At 46.9% G+C, this 17311-nt stretch overlaps 1 protein-coding gene across 1 annotated transcript in view; it reads left to right on the forward strand.

The window, feature by feature from the left end:
* CALB2 (calbindin 2) overlaps positions 1 to 16117 on the forward strand; it is a 152468-nt gene extending 136351 nt beyond the window's left edge. The window contains exons 10-11 of the mRNA XM_086945298.1: positions 1063 to 1134; positions 15507 to 16117. Of these exons, the coding sequence (XP_086801424.1) occupies positions 1063 to 1134; positions 15507 to 15629 (195 nt within the window). The 3' untranslated portion in view covers positions 15630 to 16117. The remainder of the gene's footprint in view (positions 1 to 1062; positions 1135 to 15506) is intronic.
* The last annotated feature ends 1194 nt before the right edge of the window (positions 16118 to 17311 follow it).

The following is a 17311-nucleotide window of genomic DNA, read 5'->3' on the forward strand; positions in this document are numbered from 1 at the left end:
GAGGGAGACTCAGGGAGCATCAAGGAAGCCATTAGAGTGTGTGGACTATGATAGAACCAGACTCAGTGCATCCAGTACACAGAGGGAGTCTCAGGGACATAAATGGAAGCCAGCAAAGTCTGAGGGCTTTGACGAGACCGGACAGTGTATAGTACATCGAGGAGACAGAGGGAAACTATAGGACACATAAAGGAAACCAGCAGAGACTTGGAACTGTGATGAAACCAGACTTAGTATAGTACATCCAGTACATGGAGGGAGACTCCATTTTCGGGGAGAGAGAGGAAAAATAGGTCTTCAGGACTACACTAAAGAAATATTTAGTGCCAGATGTTCCACATGGAGTGGAAGCCAGCAGTCTCTTAGGACTGTTACAGAATCAGCATCAGTTACTGGAGCAGAACCAATGGGTGCTGAAATACCACAGCACCCCACGACCGTGTTTACCATCCTTGTTTGAGGCACAACATCATAATTTCATCACCCTAACTTTGAACATGGTGATCAAACCCTAGTATGAGCGCAGCAAGTATAAGAGACACATCCAATGAGATCTAGAGAGGTTGGATCATGCTAGCGAGAGACAGAAAGCAGGGGCTTGAGAAAGAGGGAGTAGACATATTCAAGAATGTAATTGTTTATATTTTATATAGCACACTGCACCCCAAAAGGGCATTTTCCGACAGAAAGCCGAAAGATTTGTTGTGTCTAGACATGTTGAGATCTAAATAGATGTTAAGGACTCAGATGGCTGAATGTACTTGCCCTTTAAGAAGTTTATAACTAAGTAGCAGGGCAGAGTCTAGTTTGTTATAGGAAGACTGTGCTAAGGGCAGTCAGACATAGCCATTTGTTTTAGTTTGTTGTGCTGGCCGAGTTGTTCTAGCCTGGGTCAGGCTGATCTGGGATGGCTCCGTTCTGTAAGTGTTAATGAGGGTAAATTATATTTCTAGCCATTGTTTTCAGTTGATTTAAAGCCTTATTTGTTTGTGTGAGTGCCCATGACGTTCCCAAATAAAGCTTGTTTTACTCTGTCGATCTCTCCTCCGCCTCAACCCCTAGGACGGTAATGGATTCATTGATGAGAACGAGCTGGATGCCCTCCTGAAAGACTTCTTTGAGAAGAACAAGAAGGTGAGATGGGCTCGTGTGCTGGGGACAGGCTTGGCATGCTTCCTGTACTATCTAGTCTGTCGGTCCAAGGAGGCAAGAAGACAACGTTTGAGTTCTCAAGGGCACAGGAGATGTGGCAATAGGGGCCTTGAACTGGGGGCAGCTATGGTTTATTAAAGCCCTGGCTTTTCCAGTCTATCCTCATGATAGATAAAGTCCAGACCATTCTCTGAAGAGATAATGATTTGTCCTTTGTTAGACCAGATAAGGCCTCGTCCGTCCTGAGTCTGATACAGCCCGGTCTGCTCTCTGTTTCATAAAGCCACGCCCATTCTTGGGTCATACAAAACCCCACCCATTCTTAGACCAGAAAGAGCCCGGTCCATTCTCAGAAGGGACAATGATTGGTCCTTTGGTAGGCCTTATAAAACTCCGTCCATTCTGAAAAGCCTCTTGAGAGATTTTGAATTTAATTAACTGGGAATCAGACTAACTAATTCATGGACTTCTAAAAGCTCCCCCTCATAAAAACAGGGCTATGCCTGTCCTGTGGTTTTCTAAATGCACTTCTTTACACCAAGTAATTAATGCTACGCTCTATGGTGCAGAGCTCTGGGGGCATTGTGATTTGACAAACCTTGGGGTCGAAGAGAACAACTTTATAAAGTCCTTAACATACCTTGGCCAGAAGACCCCTTAAAACCCTTAGGGTGAGATCTCGCACTGAAGCCCATTGCAGAGCTTACCAAACTGAGGCCTATACTGTATTGGCTTCGTATTTGGTCTGTTGATGAGTTAAGACCATTTAGGGATGCGCTTCATGATATTACTCAACCATGAGCAATGAAGATTCCGACCTAAGCTATATTAAGAGGTCTCTACTAGATCTTGGCCGGAGAGACAATTGGTATAACCCATCCTCTACTCGTCCATCTGCAGGTACCAGACCAAAAGCCATGTATTGGGAATCACTTATGGTGAAGCAGGAATCATTTATAGCACCTTAGCGCAAGCATTTTTGGACCATAAAACTGTCTTTAAGAGCGAGGAAATCTCAAATCATATCAACCCACCCCTATTAAGATCGTTGTATTTAAAATCTAAATGGGGTGTTTTGCCATTAGCTAAATTTATATTTAACTAGTCACCAGACCCCATTAGATCCAAACTATGTTGTCTATGTCAATAAGAGGAGCATTTACTGTTTTTATGCGCCGCCTATTCTAGACCTAGGGCTAAATGGGTCAATGCAGTATGTCAGTTTATGGGCCTATCGACCTCATAAATGTGCTAAGAATATGAAAACCTGACTCCGGAATGAACACAGTGTTTGTGGTTCTACATTTCTGTACACAGCATGACTGATAACACCTAAAACACTGGGTAATGCCAATATTTGAATGTATAACAGGCATCTGCTGTTTTTTTTGTTTTTACGAAGTGTTTTTATCATGTGTTTTAGAATTTTAGTAACAGTCTTTTATCCTCTTATCAACTGCATTTGTATGAGTTTATGACTGTTTGTTATGCTGCATCTTGTTGATGGATTTCCTTATCCGATCTGACAATAAAGAGGAAAGTCTAGTCTGTTCTCGGTTACATAAAGTCCCATCTATTCTTGGTTATCAATGTTTTAAATGGGTCGATACTGTCTGGTACTGATTACCAGCACTTTTTTATTTTGAGAGGGACAGTACCTGCACTTCTCAAGAGTAACGTAATACTTTTAATTGGAGAGTACAGGCACTTCTCAGATACAGGTACTCTGTTACAGAGTACCTAAACTTCTATTTTTCCATTTCACGCATTCTTGGTTCATATAAAACCCCATCCATTCTGAGGCCATAAACGTCCCAGTCCAACCTCAGAACAGATACTGCTCAGTCTCTGCTCAGACCCAAAGTAGCTTCATCCATTCTCAGGCCATATTAAGCACAGTCCATTTTTGGGTCATATAAAGCTCCATCCATTCTCAGGCAATATGAAGCTGAGCCCATCGCAGTTCAGGAAAATACTGGCCCATTCTCAGGCCAGAAATACCCAGTCCGTTCTCAGTCAGGTAAAGCCAGGTCCATACTCAGGCAAGATAAAGCTCTGTCCATTTTCAAGTCTGTAAATCCTAGTCTCCAAAGATTGTGAAGTACCATTACAGTGTCAGTTTTACTGTTCACAGTACCTCGATAAGTAAAGGACTACTACCAATTTTGATATTGCTGTGTGTGTCAAACCTGTGGTAGACAAAAGATCTGAAGCGGTGGTTGTCGCATTACAAACAATATTGCTTATACATCATACAATCAAATAAGCTTAGGTTCCTGTTTGTGAAAGTTACACAATATTACACAAATACAATATTTTTACTGTAGTGCAGATGCAAACATGGGACCTTGTGGTTAACCAGGAAAATTGTTAACGCACCCTAACATAGCCTCACTGTAGAATGTGGGCCTTTGGTGGCATGACTTACGCACTCATGGCCGCGGTCACATAGGTGACGAACTCTGGTGCCGTGCGACCTGTGGGGAAATTATCCTTCCTTCCTCCCCCATGGGCATCGGACCCCCAGTGTCTGGGAGGATCTGGGGGAAAGCCTGGCTCACTCGGACAGTGGAAGGAGGCTCCCCTATGTGGAATGGATGACAAGAACAGCCGGGGCCAGCCCAAGGTGAAAACCAAAAATGGCGGGTGCAATTCTGGGCCTGCGGTGACTAGCTTGGCCCGGTGCAGAAGCGTGGCATCCAGAGATGAATCACCCACGGTGAGCGATGTCAAGCACAGCAGGAAGTGTGGCCCCCTTTTTGAGAGGAGTTGACAGCAGGGAGCGGTGTGGCTGGAATCGAGGTCAGCCTAAGCTGGCTGCAACCAGTGAGGGCTCCTCCGCTAAGGCGGTGGAGCGTCGCCCCAGTGCACAAGAGGAAAAATAAAATGACAATAACGTATTGTTATTAGTTTTCCTAATGCAGTCAGTGGCTCTCAGGTGGGGCGGGGCTGGCCAGAGCAGGGGGAGGAGTGGTTTGCACTCCCCAAGTGTGCATGATTGCTTGAACAGTCATGGGCACTTTACATCTTCCCCACCAGGCTGTAATGCCCAGCCTCCCATGCCCCATCTGAGCGCCAAACCATGGTCCTCAGATCAATCCCAAATGGGAGCCTGAGTACTTCCTGCTGCTGGGACCGGAGACAGGAAGAAGAGGACGGGAGGAGAGGCGGCAGCCGGCATTAGCGAGGTAGTGTGGTTGTTTTTCTTTCTTCATCCTCCACCCGGATCCGGTAGCAGCTGCTACTGGCTGCAACATGGAGGCCCCAGTAGTGCTCTCACGGCCCGGTATGGGTGTAGAACGGCGAGGGATTTCCAGCAGTCGCCCTCACTCAGGGGAGTGCAGCAAGGCCGGTCAGCATTCCCCTTTCTTGGTACAAGGGATGAAGATGAGGTGAGGGGCAAAAGCACCTAAAAGTGCATAAAAAGGCCAAGTCCTGCACATCGCAAAAAAGCTCATTACAGGACCAGAGACCCAGGGGCAGCACTGGTGGCTTGGTGAGAGGTCTGTGACCCCCTTGAGAGTGCCTGGTGCCTGGGGACAATTGAAGACAAAGAACCCAGGTTGACAGTGGACCCCAGTCTCTCCCCATTGGTTTGCACTGTAGGTGATGAGGAGGCTTGAGGTGAGGTCTGGGTGGTCCGGGGGAAGTGGGGTGTTCGTGAGATGGGGTGTGGCAGCAGGGAGCCATAACGGCGTGGAGACAATGAGGCAACGGCACCAGGGGGTGGCGGCCCCATTGATCCCTCAACAGCCATTAATGGGCCAGTGAGCAGACAGTCCGGAGAATCCACGGCCAGTAGCAACAGTGTGTGGAGGGGACGGAATTCACACTCACCCACTTGAAACCAGCCATGTCAGCAGAGTAAGCACATTTTGAGATGCTGGAAAAGACTGTCAGCCCTAGAAAACAAATTGGATGATGCAAAAGGGTTCTCTCAAAGCAACAACGTGCAACTTGTGGGGTCCAAGAGAAGGCAGAGGGCCCCTTCATGGAGCGGTTCCTGGAGGACTGGCTATCCTCGTTGGTGCTTGAGGGTAAATAGCTCAAGTGGTTTACAGTGGAGAGGGCGCACAGACTCCCTGGTCACCCCCCAATACCTGGTGTATCGCAAAGGGCAACGGTGGCCCAGCTGCTGAATTTTCGTGACTGGGACAATATCCTGCAAGTTGCAAGTTCACACGGTTCATGGTCACTGGAGGAGGGAGTGTGAATATATACCCAGACTACAAACACAACAACAGTGCAGAGACAACGGGAATCCTTTCTGGGAGTCAAAAAGCACCTTCGCCTTCTGAACATTCAGTATGCCCTCTTCTTTCTGGCAAATGTCAGGATTGTTGACCGTGGAGCCTCCACTTTCTCATGAAGGCAGAGGAGGGCTAGGCCTGACTGAATGCCAAAGGTGTAACGAAACTTGGGGGGGTCCCATGCAAAGTTACTGGAGGGACCCCCTACCAGACTTATTCGGAAGCCTTCAGGCCAGGGTACCGCGCTGAGGGGCCCCCTGGAGCTCATACCCCCGCACTGCAGAGGGTGTGGGGGGCCGTTGTTACACCACTGGGGATACCCGAAGCCAGACAGGGGAAAGGAGGCCTAAACAGGGGGCTGGTGGGAATCCCATCGGCGCCATAGAGTGCGTGGACACCCCTTGTTGGCCCCTTTGAAGGAACAGGCAGAAACGGAAAGGGCTAGAGCGGTGGCAGCTTTGCAGCAGAGCCAAACCCTGGAGGAGGTCAACCGGTGGGAGGCCCTGGAGGTGGACTCGTAGGGTGTGCCGCCGCTCCCCAGCATGACAACAATGACATCAGATGAGATATTCTGAGGGGGAATCCGAAGTGTACGCTGAAAAAGGGACAAGAGTTTGTCTATGTGGGGCTGGGAAGGCCAGCGGTGGTTAGTGTAGGCTCCTATGCAGTGCAGCATACTTACTTTACATTAATTTACGAACAATGTGGGGACGGTGAGCTCTAGTGAGATAGTTTGGGAAGAGTACAAAATGGTTCTGGGGGGGGGGGGGGGGGGGGGGGAGACCATGTCCAGGAAAAAAGCGGGAAAGAGAGTAGGCATGCGCAGAAGATGAGGGTGCGCTGGTACGCAGGGAGGCTGAATATGGGTCTCACCCTACAACAGAGCAGGCATGGGGATTGGAGGTGCTGAGGGATGAATATGGCCCAACAGGAGGCAAGGCAGCTCTTCAGAAACAAACAGGGCCGAGTGTATGAAATGGGAAATAAAGCTGGGAAGCCGAAGGCCTGGCTGGCCAAAAATGAGGAGGGCCAAAGAGGGGTACACAGGGGGTCCACCCCAGGAGGATCCAGAGTGGAGACTCCAGTCGCTATAGCACAGGCATTCGCGGAGCACTTGAGTGGAGTGTGCTGCTCAAAATTGGAGGGGAACCTGTCCAACATGGGCAACTCGTTAGGGACCTTCCAGTTCCTCTACTTCAGGAGGGGGTGAATAGGTCAATAGAGAATGGAATAACCGAGGAAGAAGTCTCTGCAATGGTGTCCCAGCTTGAGCCGAAAGGCCCAAGGCCCTAACGGGTTCCCAGACGAGTTTTTCAAGGGGGTGACATTACACATAGTGGCCCCCATGAAAGTAATGTTTGAGGAAGCATTGCAGGAAGACAGCCTTCCCATGGATTTGAGACAAGCAGACATAATCCTCATCCACAAGGAAGGGACACATAGAGAAGAGGCCTCCTACAGGACGATCTTCCTACTGAACATAGAAACCAGAATTCTGGCCAAGGTTCTTAGCATCTGAGGGACATGAAGGTGACTAACACAATAATAGCCCCAGACCTGTCAGGCTTTATCAGGGCAAGCAGACATAACCTTTGTAATTTTGTTTGGTTGTCTGGTGCGGAGGGACAGGATTTGTGAGCATTCAATACTACTATCACTAGATGCCCAAAAAACATTTGATTCTGTGAAATGGCTGTACCTGATGCCAGTTTTGCCTTTGGACCAATGTTTTTGAAATTGGTTGGGCTGTTATGCCAAGAACCACTGGCCCTTGCCCGGGTCTGCGTGAATGGAGCAAGGTCAAGGGAATTTTAGCTTGGTAGGGGCACCTGACAGGGGTGTCCCCTATCACTGCTTTTGTTTGCACTTGCGGTAGTGCTTCTGGCAACTTAAACCGGGGGCACGCTCAACTCAGGTGCCTAAAATGGGACCTAAACTCAGAAGATGTAATATCGCTTTACACAGACGATATTCTATTGTACATAACCGACGCGGAATGCTTGATTCTCTTGCATTCTGCATTTCCTGGAGGTGTTTGCGCATACACTGGAATCCGCAGTAATTGGAACAAATTGATAGCATTTTCCCTGATGGAAGGAATCCCATCTAAAGGATAAGGTTGCCCCTTGAGAAGGGGGAGGACGGGATTCAGGTATTTGGGTGTCTCTGTTACGACACAGCTGGACATCTTTTTCCAAGAAAATCTGGAGAATATTTGGCATGACTATAAAGGGCGGTGTCTCACAGGAGAAGTCTTCTGATCACTGAAATAGGCCGAGCGAACACCATACAAAATGATATTCCTCCCTAGGTATATATATATACATTGCAGAATACACTGTTTAGGGTCCCGGGCAAATTTTTTGTGAGGTTGAGGTGCTGACCAGGCAGCTGATTTGGTATGAGGGTCTGCCAAGGATTGCCCTATCTGTATTGACACAGAAATCAGAGAATGGGGGTTGGGTAGTGGGTAGCCCTCCCAAATTTGAAGTTATATTACTGGGCAGCCCAATTGCAAATAATCATTGACTGGGAATTTGTGATGCAGCAGGAACCATCACTCTATGCAAACAGGCGGGCAATGGACCGGGGGGGCTACCTTGGCTAGCTTTACAAGACAGGTAGGTGGAACTCTTTGCTAGACCCAGCTTCCCAGGTGGTTGGAGTATGGTGGCAAGTGACAAGAGCACTGGGTTGGAGGGTACGTGTGACGCTGGAAACCCCACTCTAGGAATCAGCATTGCTAGCGCACCTGAATTGTTTGGAAGATCACAGGAAGTGGGATGTACTGGGAATATCGAAGGTGGGGGACATCTCTAGGGATGATTCTATTCACTGTACTCCAAGTACAATTTGAACTGATGGGGGAGAGTATTTACACTACTAACAGTTCAAACATATCCTGCAGGGCTGAAAGGGACCGGAGTGAAAGGGGAATGACCTTCCCCTTTCACTCCGGTCCAACTCAGATCTTCTCTCATTCCGTAAAAACATGGCTGTTTGTCAAATCCTCTGTACCCTAGCACCCCTTCCGTCACTTTCTGGTCATCTCAGCGCTTGGACGCCCATGGGCAGCAATCGCGCTCAACAAATACCGTTACAATACAACAATACAATACAGTGACCTTCTTTGGGAGTTGGCAGAGGACACGCCCCTTGAATGGAGAGTGTTGGGGGCCCACTTCACAAACACACTGTTTCTCAAGCATATGCCTCCCTGCTGACGCACACCCTGACCCCACTAGACGCCCTGCAAAGTAAATGGGAAATTGACTTGGGGAGAATAGGAGACAATGCCTGGGTGGAGGCCTGCAGGTGTCCCCAAGTGGTAGCCATCCGGGCAGGCTTTTTGCTGATGCTACCCCATAGGGCATATTACAAGTTAACACGCCTCTACCTGATGTGGAAGGTAGATAATGATCACTTTCAAAGGGGATGTGGGCATAAAGGGATTTTAATCCACACCCTGTGGGAGTGCCCAAAAATACGGGTTACTAGGAGAAGATGAGGGGGAGGATCTCTTCGATTCTGGGCCGTCCCCTCGCTCTCAACCCCACAATTGGTGGTGTTGGGTATTTAGGGGGAGCAGATGTATAACAGATTTATTTATTTATTTATTTACTTATTCAATTTATAAAGCGCGCTGTCACCTAGCAGGCATCCTGGCGCTGGGAGACGTGGCTCAAGGGGGAGCGAGTTAAAAGAACAGGGGCCGGCCACTACGTCCAGGGAAACAGCCAGGTTTTTACCATTTTTCTAAATGGAAGGAGCTCTCTGAGTTGCCTGATATCCCAGGGGAGGCTGTTCCATAATTTAGCAGCTGCTACCCCAAAAGAACTGCCCCCCGATCTGACCTTATGAAACCTAGGAACCATCACTAATCTTGCCGACGAGGAGCGCAGTGTTCTTCTCGGGATGTACCAAGTGAATTTTTTGTGCAAGCCCTTGGAGGGCTTTGAAAAGAAGGCAGAGAGACTTAAAAAGAACTCTCTTTCACCGGGAACCAGTGAAGTTCAGCTAAAGCTGCAGAAGCCGAAGAGCTTCTAGGCAAGCCTAGTACGAGTTTGGCGGCTGCTGACTGGATTCTCTGCAATCTATCCAACATGAAGTTAGGGGAGTCCAGAATAGTGCATCTGGCCACTTGTGCGCGCACTTGAGAAGGAAGTAGCGGGAAAATTTTGGAGGGATCTGATGATCGCAAAACAGGAAGCAGTAGTTTTCGTGACCTGACTTTCCAGAGTGAGCTTGTCTTCGAATAAGATGCCCAGGTTGCGGACACTGGCAACGGGCTGAACAGTGGACCCAGTGCCCGAAGGCCAGAAGCTGCTAGGAAGACGAGGAGAAATCCTGTTTGCCGAGCAGAAGATCACCTCAGTCTTTCCTGTGTTGAATTGTAGTGAGTTCTCCTGCAGCCAGCGAGCCGTGTCCTGCAGACAATTATGAAAAGCTTCTACTGAAATCGATTCCTCACCCTCAAATGAAATGATTAACTGAGTGTCGTCCGCATAGTTTATGATGTCAATATCATAGGCCTTAATAACAGCAATCAAAGGTTTTAAGTACACATTAAAGAGAATAGGGCTGATAGCTGATCCCTGGGGCACCCCATGCAGCACATTGGAGAAGGCGGATTGAAAGGGTGGAGGGATACGGCCTGCTGCCTGTCCCGCAAAAAGGAGCGGAACCACTGCAAGGCGGAACCCCTCACCCCACACTCGCTCAGCCTTCTCAGCAGGTTCTCATGGTTGACCGTATCAAAGGCGGCAGGCAGGTCCAGCAGAATTAATGCTGCTGCCTGACCCCTGTCTGCCCGCCTCTGAAGTTCGTCCATAACGGTCAGCAAGGCTGTCTCGGTCCCATGAGCCAGCCGAAAGCCAAACTGAACCTCTTCCTACAAACTATGGTGTTCAAGATAGGAGGAGAGAGTCCGACTAACAGCTCTTTCCACGATCTTAGCTGGGAACGGCAACAGGGAGATAGGTCTGTAGTTTTTGGAACATTCAGGACCGAGGGAGGGCTTCTTCTACCAGGTCCTGTTCTGCAACGTGGCGCTAATGGTGGGCAGGAGAGACTCAGCCCGGTAATTGGGCGGGTTCAAGTCCCCACAGTGGTAGAATGGTCATCAAACTTGAACTGGTGCACGAGGGGGTTGGTGTACCGCGCCAGGGGGTGCCCGCATACTTTTAAGACGTGTGGGCCCCATGGAAAGGGACAGAGGATGTCTCGGACAGACAGGAGGTATAAAAGGGCAATAGAGAGTTTCCTGAACATTACGGAAAATAAGAGGGGGGGGGGCTGGAAAAGAGGTGGGTAGAAAGCAATGAGGGACTGCAACAGACTGTAGCAAAATGGAGGTGGTAGCTGAAGGGAGGCAGGTTCCGCCAAATAGCAGAAGGTTTTGCGAGCTGTACCGTTTTTTGTTTTTTTTAAACATTTTTATTGAGTTTTTAATCCCATTTTCTCCCAGGCACATTAGGAAGCACACACATTATTCAGCATGATTATGGTACAATCCAAACAAAAAATAAAAACAGTAAACAATAGCATATAACAAATTATTATATCTCTTATAAGCCCTCCCTGACTGCCCAACATTAAACCCTTGAATTTCGGTTATTTTGGTCACCCCGCTCTGTTCCCCCTACCTTTAAGAAATTCATTCCAGTATGGGAGACCAGATTTTGGCCCCCAATCTTCTCTTCTTTCTCCCTTTAGTTTTATAAATTGACGATTCAAAATTATACATAGCTAACAATCTAGCTCTCCAGTTCAAAAAAGTGGGAGAATCGGAACTGATCCACTCAAAGTGCGGTTGAAGCATAATTTCTTGCATTAGCCATTGAATCCGAGCCTACCCCAATGATCGCTAAGTCTCCCGTAATCTCTATGGGGGTTCCAAATATGATAATTAAAAATCCCTTCAATTCTTGAAAGAAACCCCCAATCTGGGGCAAGAGAAAAACATATGGACTGAATCAGCCGCAATCAATCCACAACAATTACACTTAACCCCACTGTGGCACCCCACCGAGAAACCTTCCTAGGGGAGTAATATAAATCGTACAAGGCCATATAATGCTGTCTGCGTGATCTTCCTGTCATCAAAACACTATTAGCGAGCTCCAATGATTTACTTATATTAAGTTCCTCCACGCCAAATTTGCATTCCCATTTCATTTGACGTTCCTCCAGATCATCTGAAGGACTTCAACCAACTGTTGATAATACAGCCCTATCCGTATCTTCCTCTGCATGTTCTCAATTAGCACGATTTTCCCAAATTGTTTGCCGATATTTGCACCAAATTTACCCACGAAACTCCGAATTTGCAAATATTTGAAAAAATCTTGCTTGTCTAACCCAAACTTCTCTCTAAGGTCTGAAAATGCTAACAGATCCCCTTGATCCAACAAATCCCTTAAACAACATATACCTTTTAGGCCCCATTTAAATGCAACGTGATCCCGAAAGTATATCGGCAATAACCCAGAGGCCATAAAAGGAGTATGAAAGTTCAGTTTTGGAATATGATATAGCCGTTTAACTTGTAGCCAGACTCTGTAAGCTGCCTTCAGGATCTTAAACCATTTTTTTTTATAATAGCTCGATCTAAAATGGTTACTAAACAGCCATTGGCTTTGCTTCCCAGCCCAAATTCATAGATTGATGGTCTATGACTTAGAGAGATCAGGGCTTTACTCCCCACAACCAACGGCCCCATGATCTGCATCATGGCCACCCAATAATACATTATAAAGTGTGGAATACCCCAGCCCCCCGATATCTCGGTAGAACCATTTTCTTATAGGCCCTTCTTGTTCTTCAGTACCCCCACAAAAATCTAGAACACATACTTTCCAATTTTAAAAAACATGAATTAGAAAACTCTAAATGAATTGTTCTAAATATATATAAGAATTTAGGGAGAACCAGCATATTTAAAACATTACATCTACCATGGAGGGATAGATGGAGATGATCCAGGCGTTCCAAAGTGGTATTTACCTTCTCAATAACGGGAAGAATGTTCTGTGCAGGGATTCTATCCACGATAGGCGTAATTATTATTCCCAAATATGTTGCCTCAGACGTTACTACCACATCCACCGGAGGATCCTTTCCGGAGTAAAGTTTCTGAGTTTTTTCTATATTAAGTTTATACCCCGAAAAGTGACCAAACTGTGCAGCTAATAAATGTATTACAGCAAAAGCTGTTACAATATCACTAAATACTACGATTATATCGTCGGCATAGGCAAGTGCTCTATACTCTACACCCCTGAAGCTGATTGATTTGATTCCAGTATGGCAATTTAGCTTATTCAAAACTAAATCAATATATAAAGCAAATAAAAGGGGGAGCACGGGCACCCCTGCCTTGTGCCCCTGCTAATGTTAAAATACATCAGATTCTAGCCCTGATATCTGTATTGTAGCCACCGGACATATATATAATGTCTTAACTGCTAGTATGAACTCCACACAGAAACCCTTCCAACGCATGACCTCCTACATATATTGCCAGGAGACCCTGTCGAACGCCTTTTCGGCGTCCAACAGGATCACCCCCAGTGCTGAGTCAGTTGCGTGAGTCCAATCCAGAAGAGCAATAACCCTTCTTACATGGTCAGCAGTATCCCTCCCTGGGATAAACCCATGCTGAACATTGGAAACAAGAGGAGTGATAACTGCCCCTAAACGTAAAGCAATAGTTTTAGAGAACATCTTGCTGTCCGAATTGATCAGCGAGATCGGCTGTACGAGGATGGAGTGAGCTAAGGCTTACCCTTTTTAAAAAAAAACAATAATCGTGTTTTTTTGCCATGAGTCTGGTGCTATACCACGTTGGGCATCAAGAAATAATGGCATGAGCTATGGTTTTAGCACCTGCCGAAAAGTTCTGTAAAATTCCAACGGAATACCGTTGGGGCCGACTGCTTTGCCCCTAGCTAGTGATAGTATTGCTACCTCCACCTCTTCCCAGGTTACATCTGATGTTAATACCGCATTTTGGTCTTGTAAAACTTTATTGGTTTCAATATTGCCACTAAATTCTTTCATTTGCCCTCCTTCATTAGTTATTACAGCCTCTGTATAAAGATTGGTATAAAATCTGCGAAACACATTCAAAACTTCGGCCAGTGAATCCTGTATCATATCATGATGGTCCTGTATCCTACATATTCGATTTGAAATTTCCCTTTGCTGCAATCTCTTTGCTAAAAATTCTCCCAGAATCTTCCCCTGCTTCATAAACCTGGGCCCTATATGTGGCCAGCTTTGTTGTGATCACTGTTGCAAAATGTAGATGAATTTTCATTTTCAAGATAGCAATGGCCTTTAAGGTTTCGTCCGTATTTTGCTGATGTATCAGCTCTCCCATAAACTGAATTTCCAAAAGCCTAAGCTACTTCATCCCCTCCTTAATTTCCATAAGTAGTCTACGTTGTTTGGCTATCGAATAACTCAATGTCGCTCCCCGCACACCAGCCTCAAATGTATCCCACACAATAGGGTCTGAAGCAGTTTCCCAATTAATTTTAAAGACTTCTGAGATCCACTCACACATATATTTACAATATTCGGGATCTAACAAGAGATTGCGTTCAAAGGTCCATACCTTTGCTTGTGCTCTTGCTCTTATATCAAGGTCCAGTACCAACGGATTGTGGTCTGAAATTATCCTTGGTATAATCTCTATCTTTGCATTTCCCACCACATCAGCAGAAATAAAAAAATAATCTAGGCGAGCATGCTTCTTATGGGGAGCGGAGTAAAAAGTATTACCGGGAGCACTTCTCTTCTGAGAAAACCATACATCAACCAGACCTAAATCTTTAACTAAACCTTTGATAGCTTAAAAAACGTTAACCTTTTTTCCCATATATGGACTATCACTCGTGATGTCAGATTAAAATCCCCACAAAAGATTAAGGGGGCCGGCCATGCTGTCAATTCGATACTCAGATAATGTAGCACCTCCGGATCATCCAAATTAGATCCGTATATTGAACGAACTGTCAATGGAGAACCCTTGATAGCCAATTCAACAATTACCCAGCACCCCAAGGCATCCTCTTTAACCCGCCTGCGTACCACATACCCATGTCTCATAAAAATCGCTTCACCTCTAGTATTAAAGCTCTGTTCAGTACATCTTAAAATTTCCATGCCTAGATCATTAAACCATTTTCGATTATTCCATGCTATATGGGTTTCTTGGGCACATAACAGATCATATCGCTGCATTGAGCCATTACCCCCCTTTTCCTTTTATCATTTAGCCCACATATATTCCATGAACAAATAGAAAATTGACCCATTTTCCTTATCAGATTAAATCAACAAAATCAATAGAGCAGTCTTGTCTTGTCTGCCCTTTCCTCCCCCCAAGCTAAATCTCAAAAACAATATAACCGGCCTCAAACACATGGATACCATAACCATTCTGCGCACAAACAACAACCACCACCAAACCTCTGTGCCTCCCCCCTCTCACCACCCACATCCCCCTGCCACTGCCCTTTCCCCAACCCTCTCCCACCCAAATGAGGCCTAAGGACAGAGTCCTCAATGATGGATAGTGGATTGAAAACGTACCCTTGCACCTCCCTTAACCCTCCCACACCCGCAAAAACAAACATGTTAGATCAAATAGCTGCAATAATAGAGATCCTATACCAAACTTAGTTACATGTTATCATCACATTGCCTTCAAAAATTCCTCTGCTAATATTTCTGACACAAAAAACGGAGTCTTCTCCTTATATATTACTTTTAGCTTAGCAGGGTTCACCAGGAAGGCCTGCCCCCCTTTAGCCTGAAAAGACAGGATCAATTGGCGTAACCTCCATCTCTTTTGAACAGTAGCCTGACAGGAATCTGGACGGACGAAGACGTCACAGCCCTTACCACTCCTCTTCCTGTCAGCCCTACGAGCTGTACTGTTAATGTCTTTTGTGTTATGTTGTTATGAAACTCAATAAAAAAATTAGAAAGTGGGTCTTTCCCATTATGAAAGGTATGTAAACATGTATCTAATTCGGTGACACACCTTGAAGAAAGTCTGACATAGCCTGTTTGTCTATTTCTTGTCCCCTACAGGAGATCAACATCCAAAGCCTGACCAACTACAGGAAAAGCATCATGTCCCTCTCCGACGGAGGAAAGCTCTATCGCAAGGAGCTGGAGCTGGCGCTGTGCAACGATGCCCGTTCCCCCATGTAACCACTCCTCTCATATCCACCCCCTTCCCACCCACCTTCAACACAACTAGTAGAAAAGGACATTAAGAGAGAGGAGGGCATGCACTAGCTGCCTCCACCCTGCAGCAGGTGCCACCAAGCTACTGTGGGCCTGGGTGGGGTCGGAGGTCATGGAGAAGGTGGTCACTGAAAGGGGGAGTAGCAGGAGCTATGTACGTTGTAAGTCACATTTCTACTAGCAGCAGATTGGAGACCGACCAGGGGTTGGGCCTGAATCTCCTAGGGTAAAAGTGGTTTGTTTGACGCATTCTTTTTGTTGGGAGGGGGGTTGGATTATTTTTGGGACTTGCTGTGCCTCCTTGGTGTTGTTTATTTTGGGGTTTTGTGTATTCTTTGCTCTGGAGTGAAAGGACTGCTCTTTTTTTTCTTTATTTATCTCTTCCATACGTTTGTGTCCTTTTTCACCAAAGAGCAGTGTACGAATAAAACTGAGGTTGACTGCTAACAGAAGTCTTGGCTATGTGTGTAGGCCATTGGTCAAGGGTGGTGCAGAGGAGCTTGACACAGCAAACACTTTTAGAGAAAAGAAGTAGTGGGCCAGAGCATGCCTGTAGGAATATACCACAGTGCCAGACGGTGAGGGCGCAGACGCGCAGTTAGAGTAGGTGGGGTGTCAAACCCTTCAGGTCAAGAGTTATCATGGAGTAGCCCATGAGCAGAGAGGAAAACGCAGGTCTCGGGGCACCCACTCTAGGCAAGAGGATGTGCTCTTGGAGTACAAAGCCATGGGGGTGAATACTTAAGCGGAACACCTACTTCTGGTTCTGAGAGCGGTATAGTAGGGTGCACGCGAAACAGTGGAGTAGGGTGCAGGACCAAACGGTGGAGTAGGGTGCACGCCAAACGGTGGAGTAGGGTGCACGCCAAACGGTGGAGTAGGGTGCGTGCCTCGACTACTGAAGGGATTTGGAAGTGCAGCATGGGCACCAAGAAAGGACGCACGAAAAAGGAGTCAGTGGCAAAATACTGTGGGGGAGAGAACATGCCAATGAGGGAGGAGCAACTTAGCCAGAGAGGTATGAGTGCAGCAGAGCGGACACACTATGGGGCCAGTGAACAAGGCCACACCCACCAGGGGAAGTAAGCCATTGGGGCCAGGAAGCATGGGAGGGAGCCATTGGCCTGGGAACAAACTCCTTGGTGAGGAGTTGATAGAATACTCACTGTGGCTTGTCGAGAACTGCGGTAGGGGGTTGTAGGGAAATGGGACAAAAGCGTGTTAGCTGGGTGCGTCTCTCGTCGATGGTTATGTTGTGGACTGCCTGTCGATCAATCCCAAATGAAAGATTTACACCCGCCGTAATGTAAAAATGGCTTCCTCCGTTTAGGAACTCGGCTAATCCCTCCGCCCGCCTTCAGTACAATATGTGATAAAGCCTGCCTATAAAAGCCAGATTCCTTCAAAAATGTTTACCCACTCCTCTCTCTTTGACACATCTCACTCTCGCCCGCACCATCCTGTATTTACTCTGCAACGAATCGCAGCAAATCTGTGTATTTTTAGCAGCCAACAGATTTCCTATTCAAAAAGAGACCAGCAGGCAGCAAATACCGCAGCACGCCGCGCGTATGGAAATTCATTCTGCGCTGCTCTGTCCTGATAGGCTGCGCTCCCGGCGTGAATTGTCGCAGGGACGCAGAATT

The sequence above is a fragment of the Lissotriton vulgaris genome, chromosome 12 (genome assembly GCF_964263255.1).
Source record: "Lissotriton vulgaris chromosome 12, aLisVul1.2, whole genome shotgun sequence".
In the NCBI taxonomy this organism is placed as follows: Eukaryota; Metazoa; Chordata; class Amphibia; order Caudata; family Salamandridae; genus Lissotriton; species Lissotriton vulgaris.